The 15,351-nt window shown below is 44.8% G+C and overlaps 2 protein-coding genes across 3 annotated transcripts in view; one reads left to right on the top strand and one right to left on the bottom strand.

Annotated features, from left to right (window-relative positions):
* Positions 1-838: 838 nt before the first annotated feature.
* Positions 839-10,681, top strand: TAF11 (TATA-box binding protein associated factor 11). Of its 2 annotated transcripts, XM_040983226.1 has the most exons (5): positions 841-1,108; positions 4,336-4,481; positions 7,396-7,483; positions 8,147-8,243; positions 9,837-10,681. In XM_040983226.1, the coding sequence occupies exons 1-5, from the start codon at positions 938-940 to the stop codon at positions 9,965-9,967; spliced, it is 633 nt and encodes a 210-aa protein (XP_040839160.1). In that variant the 5' UTR covers positions 841-937; the 3' UTR covers positions 9,968-10,681. The 2 variants fall into 2 exon arrangements, with proteins under 2 accessions (XP_040839161.1, XP_040839160.1); XM_040983227.1 differs by lacking the exon at positions 8,147-8,243 and having other exon boundaries at positions 839-1,108.
* An 11-nt stretch (positions 10,682-10,692) lies between these two features.
* UHRF1BP1 (UHRF1 binding protein 1) overlaps positions 10,693-15,351 on the bottom strand; it is a 66,341-nt gene continuing 61,682 nt past the window's right edge. Inside the window, exon 21 of the mRNA XM_040983225.1 lies at positions 10,693-15,101. Within this exon, the coding sequence (XP_040839159.1) occupies positions 14,976-15,101 (126 nt within the window). The 3' untranslated portion in view covers positions 10,693-14,975. The remainder of the gene's footprint in view (positions 15,102-15,351) is intronic.

Below are 15,351 nucleotides of genomic sequence, written 5' to 3'. Positions count from 1 at the left end.
TCTTTGCCAAGGTTTTGTTTTGGCGGGGAGTGGGGGTTGTAGCTCACGGGTCAGGAAATACGGTAATTCGCCCAGGCGGTGTGGAAACAAAGGGAGGAATGTGATCACACGCATCTACATTTGCCAGAGTGTTCTTGAAGCATGCAGAAATGAATAGGTCACAGGTGCGGACGTCTAGTAAGACACGAGTGAATAAAACGCCCTCTCCTGCCTCCCACCGCGGGCTTCTGTGGCAAGAGAGAGGAAATCATGTCAAACCATGAAAGGTCTCATTAAAGGGAAAAAGTTCAAAGGAGGCACACGCACACACACGCCCAATCTGTCCGTTTTGCTGGTGCTGAGATAAACCCAGCCGATACAGAAGCCTGGTTTGAGCGGCTCAGCACGAGCGGAGTCGTGGGGAGCTGGAATCATCGGCTGAGGGAGGCGGCTTCTGCTTTGATCCCTACCGCCGGCACTGCTCCTGACTCAGGACTAGGCGGCCAAAAGCTGCGGAGTGCGTGAATCAATGGGATAAATCCGACTTTGAGGGGCCCGGGAAGTGGTGGCGGTCTGAGCCCCTGTCAGGGAGGTAGCCGCCTTCTCAGGTCCACCGGGACGCTGGGGGACACGGTTTAAGGAAAAGGTTAACATCGCGCTGTTTAGCGAGGCGTCAAGGATAGAGGAGGGAGGGAGGAAGCCCTTCCGTGAATCCAACTGCGCTCCTTCACCAACGCGGGTTGCCCAGGGCGGAGGAGCCAGCGCCTTCCCTCTCCTCACCACCCAGCGGCCCCCAAGCCGCTCCACGCGCGACTCGAAATGGCCCCAGCGAGCGCCGGTAGCGGTGACGTCAGCGCGGCGCGCCGGGTGCGAGCCGGCTCCCCGGAGACGCCGCGGCGATCGCGAACTCCGCGTCTGACAGAACCGAGATCGCCGGGGCCTTCCAGTTCCAGCTGTGATGGACAATGCCCGCGAGTCCCCTGCGGACAAGGGCGGGGAGGCGGCAGAGTCAGAGGAGACGGCCGCCGCGCTCGGGGGCGCGGGGACGACGGACACGGACGGCATCCCGGAGGAGACGGACGGTGATGGAGACGCGGACGTGAAAGAGGCTGCGGCCGAGGAGGGCGAGGTAGGAGCGGGGCTCGCCGCGGCCTGCGCTCCTCGGCAGCCCGAGGGCGTGTGGGAGGAACGCGGAGCCGACCGTGCTCCCTGAGGCTCGCGGGTCGCCCGGCCCGGCGTCTGAGGGAACGTTCGATGTCTTCGCCCCTGTCAGCACAGGCCAAGTCAGCGGCAGGGAGCTTTGGGATGGATGCTGAAGGCCTGTGCTGAGGCTCCTGGGACGTCCTGGACGGTGACCTAAGGGACACCACGTCCGTCCATCGTGGAGCTGCGCTGGAGAACCCCGCAGTGTCGCCCAGCCGCGCACCCCTGGGGACCCCAGTCTCAGCTCCAACCTCCTAGAAGGAACTTAGGAGCCCCTAGACTGGCCGTTAGCTGGGTCGTCTTTGCCCCCAACCATAGACGGTGAGCGTTTAGGAAGAAACAATGGACCAAGCTATTCTTTAAAAGACATTCAAACCCGGTTTAGAAGACAAAACGAGTTTGAATGCTTTGCCTAATCAACTGCAATATAGGCATTTGCAGCCAGCGGAGGGTTACTCTTCTGAAACACTTTTAAAATTACTCAAGGGCCAGTGTTGGGACACAGCGTATGAAGTTTCTTGTGACCCCAGAATCCCATATGGGTCGTCAGTTCCGTCTTCACTGCTCCACTTCCAAGCTAACTCCTTGTCAAAATGCCCAGGAAAGCAGCGGGACATAGCCCAAGTGACACCTGCACCCATGTGCGAGACGAGGATGGAATTCAACATTCTTGGCTTAGATCTGGTCCAAATACCAGTGGTTGTGGCCATGGAGGGAGTGAACTAGCAGAACCAATGATATCTATAACTTTGCCTGTCAGATAAATAAATCTTTAAAAATGGAACATGTACCAGACTACTAGGAAAAAGTTATTGACAGTAAAAACTATTGCAGACCACATCTTGTAACTATAGTAAAATAAACATGAAACTAACAACAAAGTGCCCCACAAGAATAGTAATTTTAAAAAACTAACAACCTGGACATTTAATAGTCCTTAGATTAACTAACAGAAGATTGTATTGAATCCTTTCAGATTTGACAAAAGCCTGTTTTAGAGAAAAATTCATAGCTTTATGTATTTTTAATTCCTTTTTAAAAAAAAAAAAAAAGGTACTTACTAGAAAAAAAAGTTCTCCCATCTCCTGATTCATACCCCCAAAAGCTTGAAACATTGGAGCCATTCCTTGCTGGCTGTCAGGCTACATGCTAGCAGGAATCAGGAACAGAGCCAGGCATCAACACCCAGGCACTTCCATGCCAGCCTCTTGACATATTTTTCTGCTACAAGTAAGCATCCAACTAAAAAAAAAAATCAGGAAAAAAATTAGCCAAAAATGTATGGGAACAAGGAGTTAATGAGGATAAAAGCAGATGCAAATTAATTAGTACCTAAAAATTATAAATTAGAAAATGAAGACTTGTTTCTCTGAAATGCTTGTGCACAGCAGTATAGGCAGGAATAAGAAATGGAAAGTTAGTTTTTCAGTTTAGGTCAGATCAGTGTGAAGCTTATGAAAAACTGATGACCATTTAGAAAAATGTCAATCACTAAAATTGAAGCACAGAGAGGTTAGGAAACTTGTACAATAAATAACTAGAAAGAAAATGAGAAGGTTATCAGATATGCTATCCCCGCTCCCAACCACCACCCTACACTCCCTGACCATATTCTTCTCTGAACTTAAATCTGAGTTCTTTTTTTTTTTTAAGGTTTATTGATTTTTATTGCAAAGTCATATACAGAGAGGAGGAGAGACAGAAAGGAAGGCCCTCTATCTGAGGATTTACTCCCCAAGTGACTGCAACAGTTGGAGCTGAGCCAAATCAAAGCCAGGAGCCTAGAGCCTCCTCCAGGTCTCCTACTCGGGTGCAGGGTCCCAAGGCACTGGGCCATCTCCCACTGCTTTCCCAGGTCACAAGCAGCAAGCTGGATGGGAAGCAGAGCTGCCGGGATTAGAACCGACGCCTATATGGGATCCTGGCACGTTCAAGGCTAGGATTTTAGCCTCTAACCACCATGCTGGGCCCAGTCTGAGTCTTCTTTAAGGAAAACAAAACTAAAATCTCATTAATGAACTTTATTACATACTCAATATTTTATATTAAAAAGATGTGTTAAACATTGAACATGAACAAAAGTGTTAAATGTTTTGGGGGGAGCTATATAAATAGTAAGAGACAAACCTGACTTTAAAGTTTTCAGTCTTGTCATTGGAAATAAATACATTCATATTCAGTGAGATTGAAGTAGAGAGGAAGAAAAGGATACTACATGTAGGAGAGACTTATTTAAAACTGCCAAAGTGAGGGTTTTGTGGGAAGGGAGGCCGGCACGCAGGAAAACACTCACCTATTGGCTCACTGCCCAAATGCCAGCAACTCAAACTCAGTCCAGCATGCCTACCTGGAGAGCAGGGCTTCAGCCATCTGAGTTACCACCTGCTGCCTCCCGGGGTCTGCATTTGCAGGAAGCTGGAACTAAAAGCTGCAGCTATGATTCAAACCCCAGCACTCACTGACTGGCACCCATAAGGCATGCCAGCATCACACAGAGCAGTTTAAACCTCTACACCATAATGCTAGCCCCGAAACCCAGGCACTCCAGCAGGTGACATGGTCATTCCAGCCAGCATCTCAGCTGCAAGGCCAGAGGCGCAACCCAGGGCCTCCTTTCTGAGATGCTGTCTAAATGAGATTGGCAGCAGGAAAAACATCTGCAGATCTCAAGCAGAACTGCTTGGATAGAGAGGATTCTGCTGATATTCCTGATAAAGAACAAGGCAGGAGAGTAGGCCCAGGGAGCAGTTTTCATGGTCTTTGCCATTTCATTATCCTGGTAGACACTGAAACTATAACCATAGCTGAACTGGAAAGCTAAATTATTTAACAGCCTTTCTTTTCAGGAGAGCTGATCTGAAGCCAGGAGCTGCCTCCAGGTCTCCCACGCGGTGCAGGGTCCCAAGGCTTTGGGCTGTCCTCAACTGCTTTCCCAGGCCACAAGCAGGGAGCTGGATGGGAAGTGGAGCTGCTGGGATTAAAACCAGCACCCATATGGGACGCTGGTATGTGCCAGACGAGGACTTTGCCAGTAGGCTACTGCACCAGACCCCAGTCCAGGAATAATAAAAAAAAAAAAAACTACTCAATAAATGGATTTGCTATGTTATGGATAGGTACAAAAATATGTCACAATCTTTCTCATCTTCCCAGCTCAAGAGTCAGGATGCCTCAGATTTAACGGCAGCCGAAAGGGAAGACTCATTGCTTCCTCCTGCAGCAAAAAAGCAGAAAATAGACACCAAGGAAAAGAAGGAGAAGAAACAGAAAGTAGATGAAGATGAGATTCAGAAGATGCAGTAAGTCTCTTGTTGGGCCATCCATTTCCAAGGCCCTGACCTAACCACACAAATCCAAAGAATAGTTCTTGGCTCCTAAATTTCTAGCACAAGAGGAAATAAAGTAATTAATACGTTATTGTGGCATAGAAATTTATCACTCTACCACCAAAATATTTATGGTGATAATGCTTCTGTTAATATGATCCAAGATATTTTCTGTACACATCAGTATTTTATGTGGGTTTTGATTGATTGGAGGGGAAATGCTAAGTACTTGGGCCAGCCCAGCATTGTGACACGATGAGCTAAGCTAATCCAACACTGGTATCCCATGTCCAAATGTCTATTTGGGTCCTGGCTAAAAGGAGGCAGCAGATAGGCCCAACTCCTTATACTGATGCCACTCACCACTCATGTGGAGACCAGGATGGAGTTCCCGGTAGCTGGCTTCCCCTTGGCCCAGGCCTGGGTGCTGTGGTCACTTGGGAGGTGAACCAGTGAATGGAAGCTGTTTCTGCCTCTCTATCTTAAGTAGATGTTTTGTTTTAAGAAAATTGTCAAATCCTGTTCATAATCTTCTTTTCTCATTATGTATGGTATTTTACGTACTAATAGTTTTACCTCCAGGATATAATCTCGTTCTAGTTGAAAATAGCTCTGTTATATTTTCTGATTATAAAAGTGGTATTAGTTCACCTCAAATAACTGAGAGAATTTTTTAACAAAATTAATGCCATTACCAAAAGTTTAAGTATACACATTTAAACTTAATAATTTAGGCAAATATTTTTAATGGTGTATAAAAGCTAAATAGTTTCCTATCAGTAAATTCATTTTTAATGGCTGTTCTCTATCCCATTTTGTGGCTCAGGTAAAACATAATCAATCCTGTAACTATTCTGGTTGAATCTTTTAGGTTAACAGAATTCTGAGGTGTCTTTGGGTACATGTTCACATATTTATCCTAGAAGTATAATTGCTGGTTCAAATATGAGCTTTTTCTCTTTCTAAAAAATTATTTTTTATTTTTATTGGAAAGAATATATACAGAGAGAGGGAAAGACAGAGAGGAAGATCTTCCATCCGATAATTCATTCCTCAAGTGGCCACAAAGGCTGGAGCTGAGCTGATCCAAAGTCAGCAGCCAAGAACTTCTTCCAGATCTCCCATGTAGGTGCAGGTTCCCAAGGTCTTGGCCATCCTGTGTTGCTTTCCTAGGGCACAAACTGGAAGCTGTATGGGAAGTGGACTAGCTGGGACTCAAACTGGCACCCATATGGAATCCTGGCACATGCAAAGGGAGGATTTAGCCACTAGGCTACCAGTCAGGCCCAAATATGAGCATTTTCAAAGGCTTTTTATGGTTCCAAGTTCCAATCTAAAAAAGTATTCCAGTTCATACTCTGCAAGCATGCATGAAAATTTTTTAAAAGATTTATTTTTATTGAAAGGCAGATTTACAGAGAGAAGGAGAGACAAGAGGATCTCCCATCTACTGGTTCACTCCCAAGGGAAGCCAGGAGCTTCTTCCAGGTCTCCCACATGGATGCAGAGTCTCAAGGCTTTAGGCCATCCTCTGCTGCTTTCCCAGACCGCAAGCAGAGAGTTGGATGGGAAGTGGAGCAGCTGGGACACCAACCAGTGCCCAAATAGGATCCTGGCACATGAAGGGAGAGGATTAGCCTGCTGAACCATTATACCAGGCCCATATTATGAAATTCTTTACATTCTAATACTATTCTTTTTAATACTTGCTTAACATTGAAATATTATCTTTTAATTTATAGTTCTAGCTTAGTATTAAATAGTAAGGATTCATTTTACAACTTTTTCTCTATATTGGCTATTGGTGGTTTTTTAAAATTTGCTTATTTTCTAAATTTTTTTTTTCTTGAAAGAGGGATCTTCCATTTCCTGGCTAACTTCCAAAAGGCCTGCCCAATTCAGAGTTGGCCAGGAGCCCAGAAGTGCATCTGAGTTTACCCACATGGGTGGCCGAGACCCAATTATTTCAGCCGTTATCTTGATGCACATTAATAGGAAACTGGAATCAAAAGTGGAGTCAGCTCTGCTCCCAGTGCCAGGGTCTGGGGAAGGGGCAGCAGGTGCCCTGTCCAGCGGGAAGGTGGCTGAAAGAAACCCCTGAGACAATCCAAGAAGCAGACCAGGGGATAGATGAGGATGGTAAGACTTTCAAGCAGAAACAGGAAGAGGACCAGAAGAAACTCGAGGAGTAAAAGCAAAGGCCGCAGGGAAGGGCCCCTTGGCCACAAATGAAATTAAGAAATCTGGCAAAAAGTAAGCTGCTCCTTATGCCTGCAGTGATGCTGCCCTTGACCCCATGCCTGTCCGAACATCTGGATTCCTGGCCGGAGGTCATTTACCACCCATAGTTAAAATGAAGTGTTACCTTAGAGCCTGTTGTACATTTACAAATAAACTTTTGTTCAAAAATAAGAGGAGGGGTGGGGATCACCACCATACAGTAAACAAGAAATGGAGCAGGGCCGCCCCTGGGGATGTGGGTGTCCTTAATGCCCCCAGGGTGTCATAAGTGCTGCACCCAGGAACTACCGTGCCAGCAGTCTGTCTGAAAGAATCGCGCATTCATAGAATTGTTCTTGATAACTTTGAAAACTACTTATTTGAATGTATATTGATATTTAAAATTTTTGCCATCCGTATGAAATGCAGCAAGGTAAAATTATAGAGCCTAATAATGAAAACAAATAATATGATACAACATTGTTTCTGTCCTTGATGAAAGGAGTTGTGATTCATGTTTTCCCAAGTTCTTACAAATATCTGTCCCTCCTAAGCACCAAGCCTAATGCTTAACTACTTGAGACTTTGCCATCCAAGCCTTGCCTTTGTTAACTTGCTACCCAGTACTGTTTTATAAGCCAACTTACTCACTGGACTCTTTGTCTAGAATCCTGGTTTCTTCCTTCTCGGAGGAGCAGCTGAACCGTTACGAAATGTATCGCCGGTCAGCTTTCCCGAAGGCAGCCATTAAAAGGGTAAGGACAATCACTATGTGATATTGCCAGCTTTTATTATTTTTTTTTAAGATACTTATTTTTATTTAAAAGGCAGATTTACAGAGAAAAGGAGAGACAGAGAGAAAGATCTTCCATCCATTGGTTCACTCCCCCCAAATGGCTGCTATGGCCAGAACTAAGTTCATCCAAAGCCAGGAGAAAGGAGCTTTGAGCTTCCGTGCGGGTGCAGGATCCCAAGATCTTTGGCCATCCTCGACTGCTTTCCCAGGGCCACAAGCAGGGAGCTGGATGGGAAGTAGAGCAGCTGGGACATAAACTGGCACTCACATGGGATGCTGGTGGTAGCCCCAGGCCCTGCATTTCATCTTAAATTAGGAATGATTCAGACTCCAGCCTTGTCCACTGGCGGTTTAAAGTAACTTTAAAGTAACGTTTTGGGCAAGCTACTGTTTTTATTTAGGGAAACACAAATAACATGCCCTCGATTATTTAAACAATTCCAGTTTGTAAACTAAGGAGTCTCCACTATGAAGTAAGACATTTACGCAGCTGAAGTCTCATCTAATAGTCTTAGCCTCTAGGCATTAGGAAGCAGTTTTCCCCTGCAAGGCTCATTTGTTAGTACCATGTGCTGATGTCAATCTTGGGTTGTTTTAATCACAGTCTTTGTTCTTTTTCAAGCTGATTCAGTCCATTACCGGCACCTCAGTGTCTCAGAACGTTGTTATTGCCATGTCTGGTATTTCCAAGGTCTTCGTCGGGGAGGTAGTGGAAGAAGGTAAGTGGTGATGGGTACAAATACTAGATTATACCTGTGCTGGCCTTTTTTTCAAGATTATCTCTACTAAGGAATATAGTAAAGCACCTATGAGAATTTCTGTTTGCACTAGAAGCTCACAACATGGAGAGCCCTGTATGACACTTTTTCTGCAGTTTCCGTGTTGGGGTTAGGATCCATCCAGGAAGTCTCCCTCCCTGATTCCTATCCTCACCCCAGGATGACAGACATTGATTTTATATTTTTCTTTAGTGGACCAGCTTGTTTTTACTGCCAAAATTAAATATGAAAAGGAAGTAGTCATCAGGGCTGAACGATGTGAGATTGTGGGTTGTTGTCACTGATATGTAACCCCTGGGGATTGCCCCTTTGCTATTGAGTCAGCAGTCTGACTGATTTTACTGAGCTGGGAAATTTTTTTTTTTAATTCTTATTAATTGGAAAGGCAGATTTATAGAAACAAGAGAAAAATCTTACATCCACTGGTTCATTCCCAAATAGCCAGAGGCCAGGACTGAACTGATCCAAAGCCAGGGGCTATGAGCTGCTTCCGGGTCTCCCACATGGGTGTACAGTCCCAAGGCTTCGGGTCATCCTCCACTGCCCCAGCAGGAGGCCACAAGCAAGGAGCTGGTGGGAAGTGGAGCAGTTGGGACATAAACTGGAACCCATATGTCATGTCAGGACTTGTAGGTAGATTAGGTAATTGAGCTATTGCACTGGGATCCTGGTAAAACTTTTTTTTTTTTTTTTTTAAGCAGTGAGTATTAAACTGTTGCCCAGAATAAACCCCTGTGTGCTGGTTCTAATCCCAGCAGCTCCACTTCCCATCCAGTTCCCTGCTTGTGGACTGGGAAAGCAGTCCAGGACAGCCCAAAGCTTTGGGACCCTGCATCCGTGTGGGATGCCCAGAAGGGGTTCCTGGCTCCTGGCTTTGGATCGGCCGTTGCACTCACTTGGGGAGTGGATCATCGGACGGAGGATCTTCCTCTCTGCTTCTCCTCCTCTCTGTATATCTGACTTTCCAATAAATAAATAAATCTTTTTTTTTTTTTTAAAGATTTATTTTTATTATTTTTTATTGGAAAGGCGGATATACAGAGAGGAGAGACAGAGAGGAAGATCTTCCGTCCGATGATTCACTCCCCAAGTGAGCGCAACGGGCCGATACTATGCCGATCCGAAGCCAGGAGCCTCTTCCGGGTCTCCCACACGGGTGCAGGGTCCCAAAGCTTTGGGCTGTCCTCGACTGCTTTCCCAGGCCACAGGCAGGGAGCTGGAAGGGAAGCGGGGCTGCCGGGATTAGAACCGGCGCCCATATGGGATCCAGGGCGTGCAAGGCGAGGACTTAACCACTTGCGCCACCGCGCCGGGCCCTAAATAAATAAATCTTTAAAAAAAAAATAAAGCCCTGTGTAGGATATGTACTAAAGGTAATATGACACATTGTCTAGTATAACTTTTAGAAGGGAAAATGCTATGGTTTATTTTCTTACAAGCTGGGATACATTAATGAGAGTTATACAACTCAAAATGATTATGTGACTAATAAATTCTTATATGATAATCAAACTTTATCCTCACCCCATTTAGCACTGGATGTGTGTGAGAAGTGGGGAGAAATGCCACCACTACAACCCAAACATATGAGGGAGGCCGTTCGGCGATTAAAGTCAAAAGGACAGATCCCCAACTCGAAGCACAAAAAAATCATCTTCTTCTAGACCAAAGCCTAGAAAAGGCTGATTTACTGATGGAAGAAATAACTGACTGCAGCTTCTCTTACTGCAGCTGTCTGCATTGGTGCTTCAGTACCCAGTCCCCCAGTGATTACCTGACAATTCTCATGTCTTTCTCAAAACTCTGTTCACCACACCTAGAAGACATGCAGCCTAGTTGGCACTTGCTGTGACTCAACTTTGGGACCTTCTGGACCTTTTGAGGTGCTGTCTTTGGAATGGCTGCAGAACAACAGTGTGTGCTGCTTTCAGAGAGAGAAAAACATTCCCGTGAGAGCTTGGATGATTTCACGTTAAAGCCTGAAGTTGCTAAGATTTAGATTGATTCTCACATCAGTTAATGTAGATGAAACAGCTAGAACCTGCCGGGAAGGACACGGTGACAGCAGTTAGTGGAATGACGTGTGCTTGTGAACATCTAAGACTCCCATGAGCTGCTGGTGAGTGATCATTACGCGTTTCTACCTTGACACCATGTGTTCATTTTCCTTACGGCTGGCTGGACTAGGGAAGGTGAGCATTCACTCATCTTTGGCACCCAAATAAAACTGCTCTTGGCTTTTTTGTGAAAATTTGAGTCTTTCCCAATTTCTACTACAACTATTAAGAAGTTATTTAAAAAAAAATTCCAAACACTGTTCACAACTGTATAAAACTCCATATATTTCACATTCCTGTAAATAAAATATACCACAACCATCATTGTTCAATAAGTTTAATTTGCCTTTTATTTTTCCAGTTGGTTCACAGAACCAGTACAGTCTGATTAACTATTGCAACATTAAAATTTTCCAATACTGACCAGGATTCCAGTTCATCAATATATTTTCATTGTTTTCCTCAGACAGAAGAGAATGGAGTGACCATTGATTGACCATTATTGACCTTTTACTGACAGTGATCACCAGAAGTAAGGCTACTGTATATAGTTGGCAATCCCCCAGAGTTCTTTCTTCTCTACCAATTAATGTCATGAGAGGATAAGGGTTTTGAAGCTGTCTTCTTTTGAAGTGTTCCTGAGCATGTCTTAAAGATTCCAATTCTGTTTAACACCCTGAGTGGGGAAACAGCTGGACTCATGAAGTTGGACAAATGTTACCATTAGTATCTTACATTAAAACTCATGACTTCAAACATCTGATTAGCCAAGGAGAAGACACTTCAGCAGGGAATTCCATGAAGAAATGCTATAAGACTCAAGCTAAATCTTGAACTAACAACAAGAAAAGATACTCTTGCAGTTCTAACAGGAAATTAAAAAAAAAAAAAAAAACAGTGAGAGGGACTGTACCTGTTACAATCAGAGATGCTGGCTAAGGCTGCAGCTTAATGAGAGGAAAATGAAATCCCAAGTCTGGTCACTTAGTGAAGCCTCACTGTGAAGGGTTACGTAGGAGTGCTTCCCTTTGCGCCAGGGGTGAACGAGGAGACCCCACTCGGGCAGAAGGCAGACAGCAGCCAGGAAGGCGCCACACCAGATGGAAATGCTTAGTGATGACTGAACGTGTGGGCGGTGAAGACAACTTGGATACTTCTCAAGCAGCGAGGTGTCATCCCACTAGCTTGTGTGGTAAAGCCCACTGGTTTCCATAACTTAGTAATTTTACTACAGCAGAAGTCAAATGTTTTTAGCATGTACTAAATAAAACAAAAAACCCTCACACAAAGTTTTTTTGGGAATAGAGAGTTCCTGTGGTACTGTGGCCATACTTCAAAACTACCTCCTTCCCACTACTGCATTTCTCCCAAAAGGAAACAAACATAAATAAGTCCAATAGTGTTTACTCTCCTGTGTGTTCCACATATAGGAGTTCTTTCTTATAGGACTATGGAAAAGGAAGCATACAGGTTGAGACTATGGCAATAACAGGGCAGCTGGAAAAGCCACTGAAGACGAGCCAGCCAGTGGATAGAACCTACTTTTGCCTTAAGTCAGAGAAACTACTACAGGAGTTGAAAACAGAGTGTGATAGTAACAGCCATCCCTACAACTCAGATAAAGGGAAGATTTCAACTCAAGTTCACATACACTAAGCACAGTCCCAGTATGTCCATGTAAACAGGAAATCCAAATTACAGACCTGTACCATGGATGTAAATGCTTCACAGCTGAAATGACTGAGTGCAGTGACTGAGGCCTTGGAGAGGTGCTGTCACCCCACACGTTTTCTTGAGGTATTCTTTGTTATTTCTTGTTCTGAGTCTTGCAGCTCCAAGGCAGAAATCCAATGAGATCAAGGGGCTGACACGACTTTCTCCTTTTATTATAGAGGAGATAACTACCAGTTCACATTTGTTCATTATGAAAGTCTCATTTCCCAGTGAGCAGGAATATGAGATTTTATGTGATTTTTACAAAAATCCCATGAAATATCCTACCACCACATTTCCTAAAGGAGGACTTAAACATACAATGACCAAAGCTGCCAATTGTCAAATAGCCAAGAGTTCCAGACTCCTTCAGAACCCAGAAAAAGCTGGGCCGTGCTTGGTCTCTAAGCCTTGGAACTCACTGGATGTATTTGTATTGCCTCCCCTTAAGTAGACCAAAGCAATGCCTGTTCTACATTCCCCTTGTATGGAGGGATACCAGAGGAAGGATGGAAAGGAAGGAAACAGCTTTGATTTTAAACTAGTTTGGGGAGCTTCAGGTTGAATAATTCTATTTCCTGGCTACTGGTCTCCCACCTTTCTCAGGGACATCAGAACCACCATACTGGGAAGGGCCAGTCTACGTGGTTCAGCATTCAAAAGCACTCTAAAGGATAGTTTGTAGGGGGATGCATATACCTCTCAGCTGTATATCACAAAAGGCCCTAGTTTTCTACAGTTACTTTTCAGAGGTCATTCTACAAGGATTCCTCTTCAACCTTCTGTATCTACTTGGATAACAAGCTTAACTTTCTGACTTGCTGTAGAAAGTGCTTTGTTTTACCTAAGGCTGTGAGGTAGAGCCCCAGAGCCAGTACTTGAGGACCAAGTCCTTACTCTGGGCTGGGTGTCTGGTGAGCACTCCCCTTGGCGTTTGTGTAGAACAATGGTCAACATTTGGAAGAGGTGTCCTCCCATAGGAGCACATCTCCCCCCTGGTAGTTTTCCATTACCCTCTGGACCCTCACTCCCTTCCCTGCCCATTTTATAAAACTTCTATAAATACATGGTACTTAGACTGAGACAGAACGCGGGCTTTGCAAGGGTGCAGTTCTGTATGCTGTCCCGAGTCGTCCTTCCTGCTGACTACAGGGGCAGGCGGGCTCTGACTCCCAGCAGCGCGCTGGGCCTGCTCCCTCTCTGTTGAACAGCTCCCTGCACGTCACTCAGTGATCCTTACACTTCTGACGCTGAGCCTCACCTGTTGCTTTTTTGAGTCTCCACAGCCCTGTTTGCTATGACCTTGCTGTGATTTTTGCATTTTGAAACCTCTTCATTAGATTTCTTTATAAAATCCTACTCTTCAAGTCATTTATACAAAGCTTAAACAGGACTGAACTAAGCCTCAACCCCTGGAAACTTTCTGTTAACATTTCCAGAAAGACGTTTCTTTATTCCTAAATCTCTAAATTGTTTTGTAAACATTGACAGAGTCCCACAATCCCATAACAGTGTTAAAACTTGCCTTAGTGAAAACACTTGACAAAAGTTCTTTCACAGTCTGAACATATTATCTCTTCATATTAGCTCTGAACATATTAGCTCTCCATGATATTTGCTTCTTTTTTACCCTCAAAGAACTAGAATATACAAGCAAAGCATGATAACCTGTGAAAGAAATCACTTTATATTTCCTCCAGGTCATGTATGTTTAAGACTTTACTGACTTTACTTAAATCACTGTTATCATCTTAACTAGTCAAGGTATTAGCTGATTAACTTTCTGTCCAATCAGTGCAACTTGGAGTGTATCACAGAGCAGCATGGGTGAAACTGAGAGACAGGAAAAAGAGAGGAAATAACTTTTCTGGGGATGGGACAAAACCCAGAAAGGTTAAGGGTTTTACTTACGGGTGTATATAAGTCAAAATCACATGATTTTTAAATGAGAGGGGGATAAGAAGCAACAGGTTACCATGTGTATACATAAAACACATTTTTAGCTTCCAAACCACCAGGTGCTAAGGAGAGCACTGTTGGCAAACCCCAGTGCTGAGAACACAGATGTGCCAGGGACCCAGAAAGAACAATAGCAAGCCCTCAGGTGCAGTTGTGGGAGAGGGATGGGTCTCTAGGTAGGCAAGTGGAGGGAGTGTAGATTCAAGTTTCTTCCCTGTTGACCTCTACCACAGCCCAGCCCAGCCTGGGAAAACATTTCCTTGATTAAAACTGTTTAACAGAGAGGACTGAGCTACTGCTGTTTGCTTTCCACCTCAGCACCATGATGATGAAAGTGTAACAGGAAGCCTGACCCTCCACCAAGATGGCAGGCTTTGGTTCCCTGTCCAAAAAAAGGCAGAGCCCTGGACTCCTTTAGTTGTATGCCCTTCCTGCTCCCTGGCCCCCCTTGGGAGACTACTTCCTGTTCCTCTCTACTGCAAGGTTCAAAGCTTAAGTCAAGGACTTCTCAGGCCTGCCACAGGAAGCTCTGGGACGTGGACTCTTTGGTGGCTCTGTGGGCAACTGGGGAGGTGGGTACTTTCCACTTGTTCACACAGGCTGCAAAGGTAGCAAATGTTTCTGACATGAAATTAGGATGTGAAATGGCCCTACAGTGTCAAGAAGATTCCACCTAGTAAGCAGAAGGCCAAAAGGCTTTATACAGACAAGGCATGGTGTGTCAGCCACCCATGCATCCTGGGATATGGCCGTCCTTCGCCCTGTCCTTCATCCAAGATACAACAATAGGTGAGAAGCACACCCTGAGGAGTGGCTGAACACCCACCCTCACTTGCTCTGACATCCATGGCAGATGGACTTGACACCAGGTGGGGCCTTCTGTCCTAGGTGGTGCTATTGCTGGTGATTTCTCTCTCTGGCGCAGATGGCTGAGCCACTGCCATCAGAGCTCAAAGAGGGGGTTATATTTCCTAATCTCCTGAAGAAGTCTTTCTTTTTCTTGGTTGGCATTGGCCAGTGCTTGTCTGGTTTCTATAAGTTCCTTTTGTAGGGTGGGCAGTTCTTTCACCTGAGAAAAAATAAGTCATTCACAGTTAATGTACATGGTAATACCACCTTGCAACAACAACCAGTAAGGGTAATAAAGGAATAATTCAAGCAGAATAATCTATAAGTTAAGCCAATGATCAGGAGAACTCATCCAGATCTAAGAGGTACTTCCCACTCTGGCATTCTCCTCTTACACGAACATCAATAGAACTCTACGATCAAACAAACTTTTGCTTCTAGCTCCTCACTTATTGGTTAGTACTCCTAGA

This window comes from Ochotona curzoniae, unplaced genomic scaffold (assembly GCF_017591425.1).
Source record: "Ochotona curzoniae isolate NIBS_2020 unplaced genomic scaffold, NIBS_Ocur_1.0 contig_3819, whole genome shotgun sequence".
Classification (NCBI taxonomy): domain Eukaryota; kingdom Metazoa; phylum Chordata; class Mammalia; order Lagomorpha; family Ochotonidae; genus Ochotona; species Ochotona curzoniae.
Note: the sequence above shows the minus strand (reverse complement) of the source record. Positions and strands in the feature narration are given on the sequence as shown.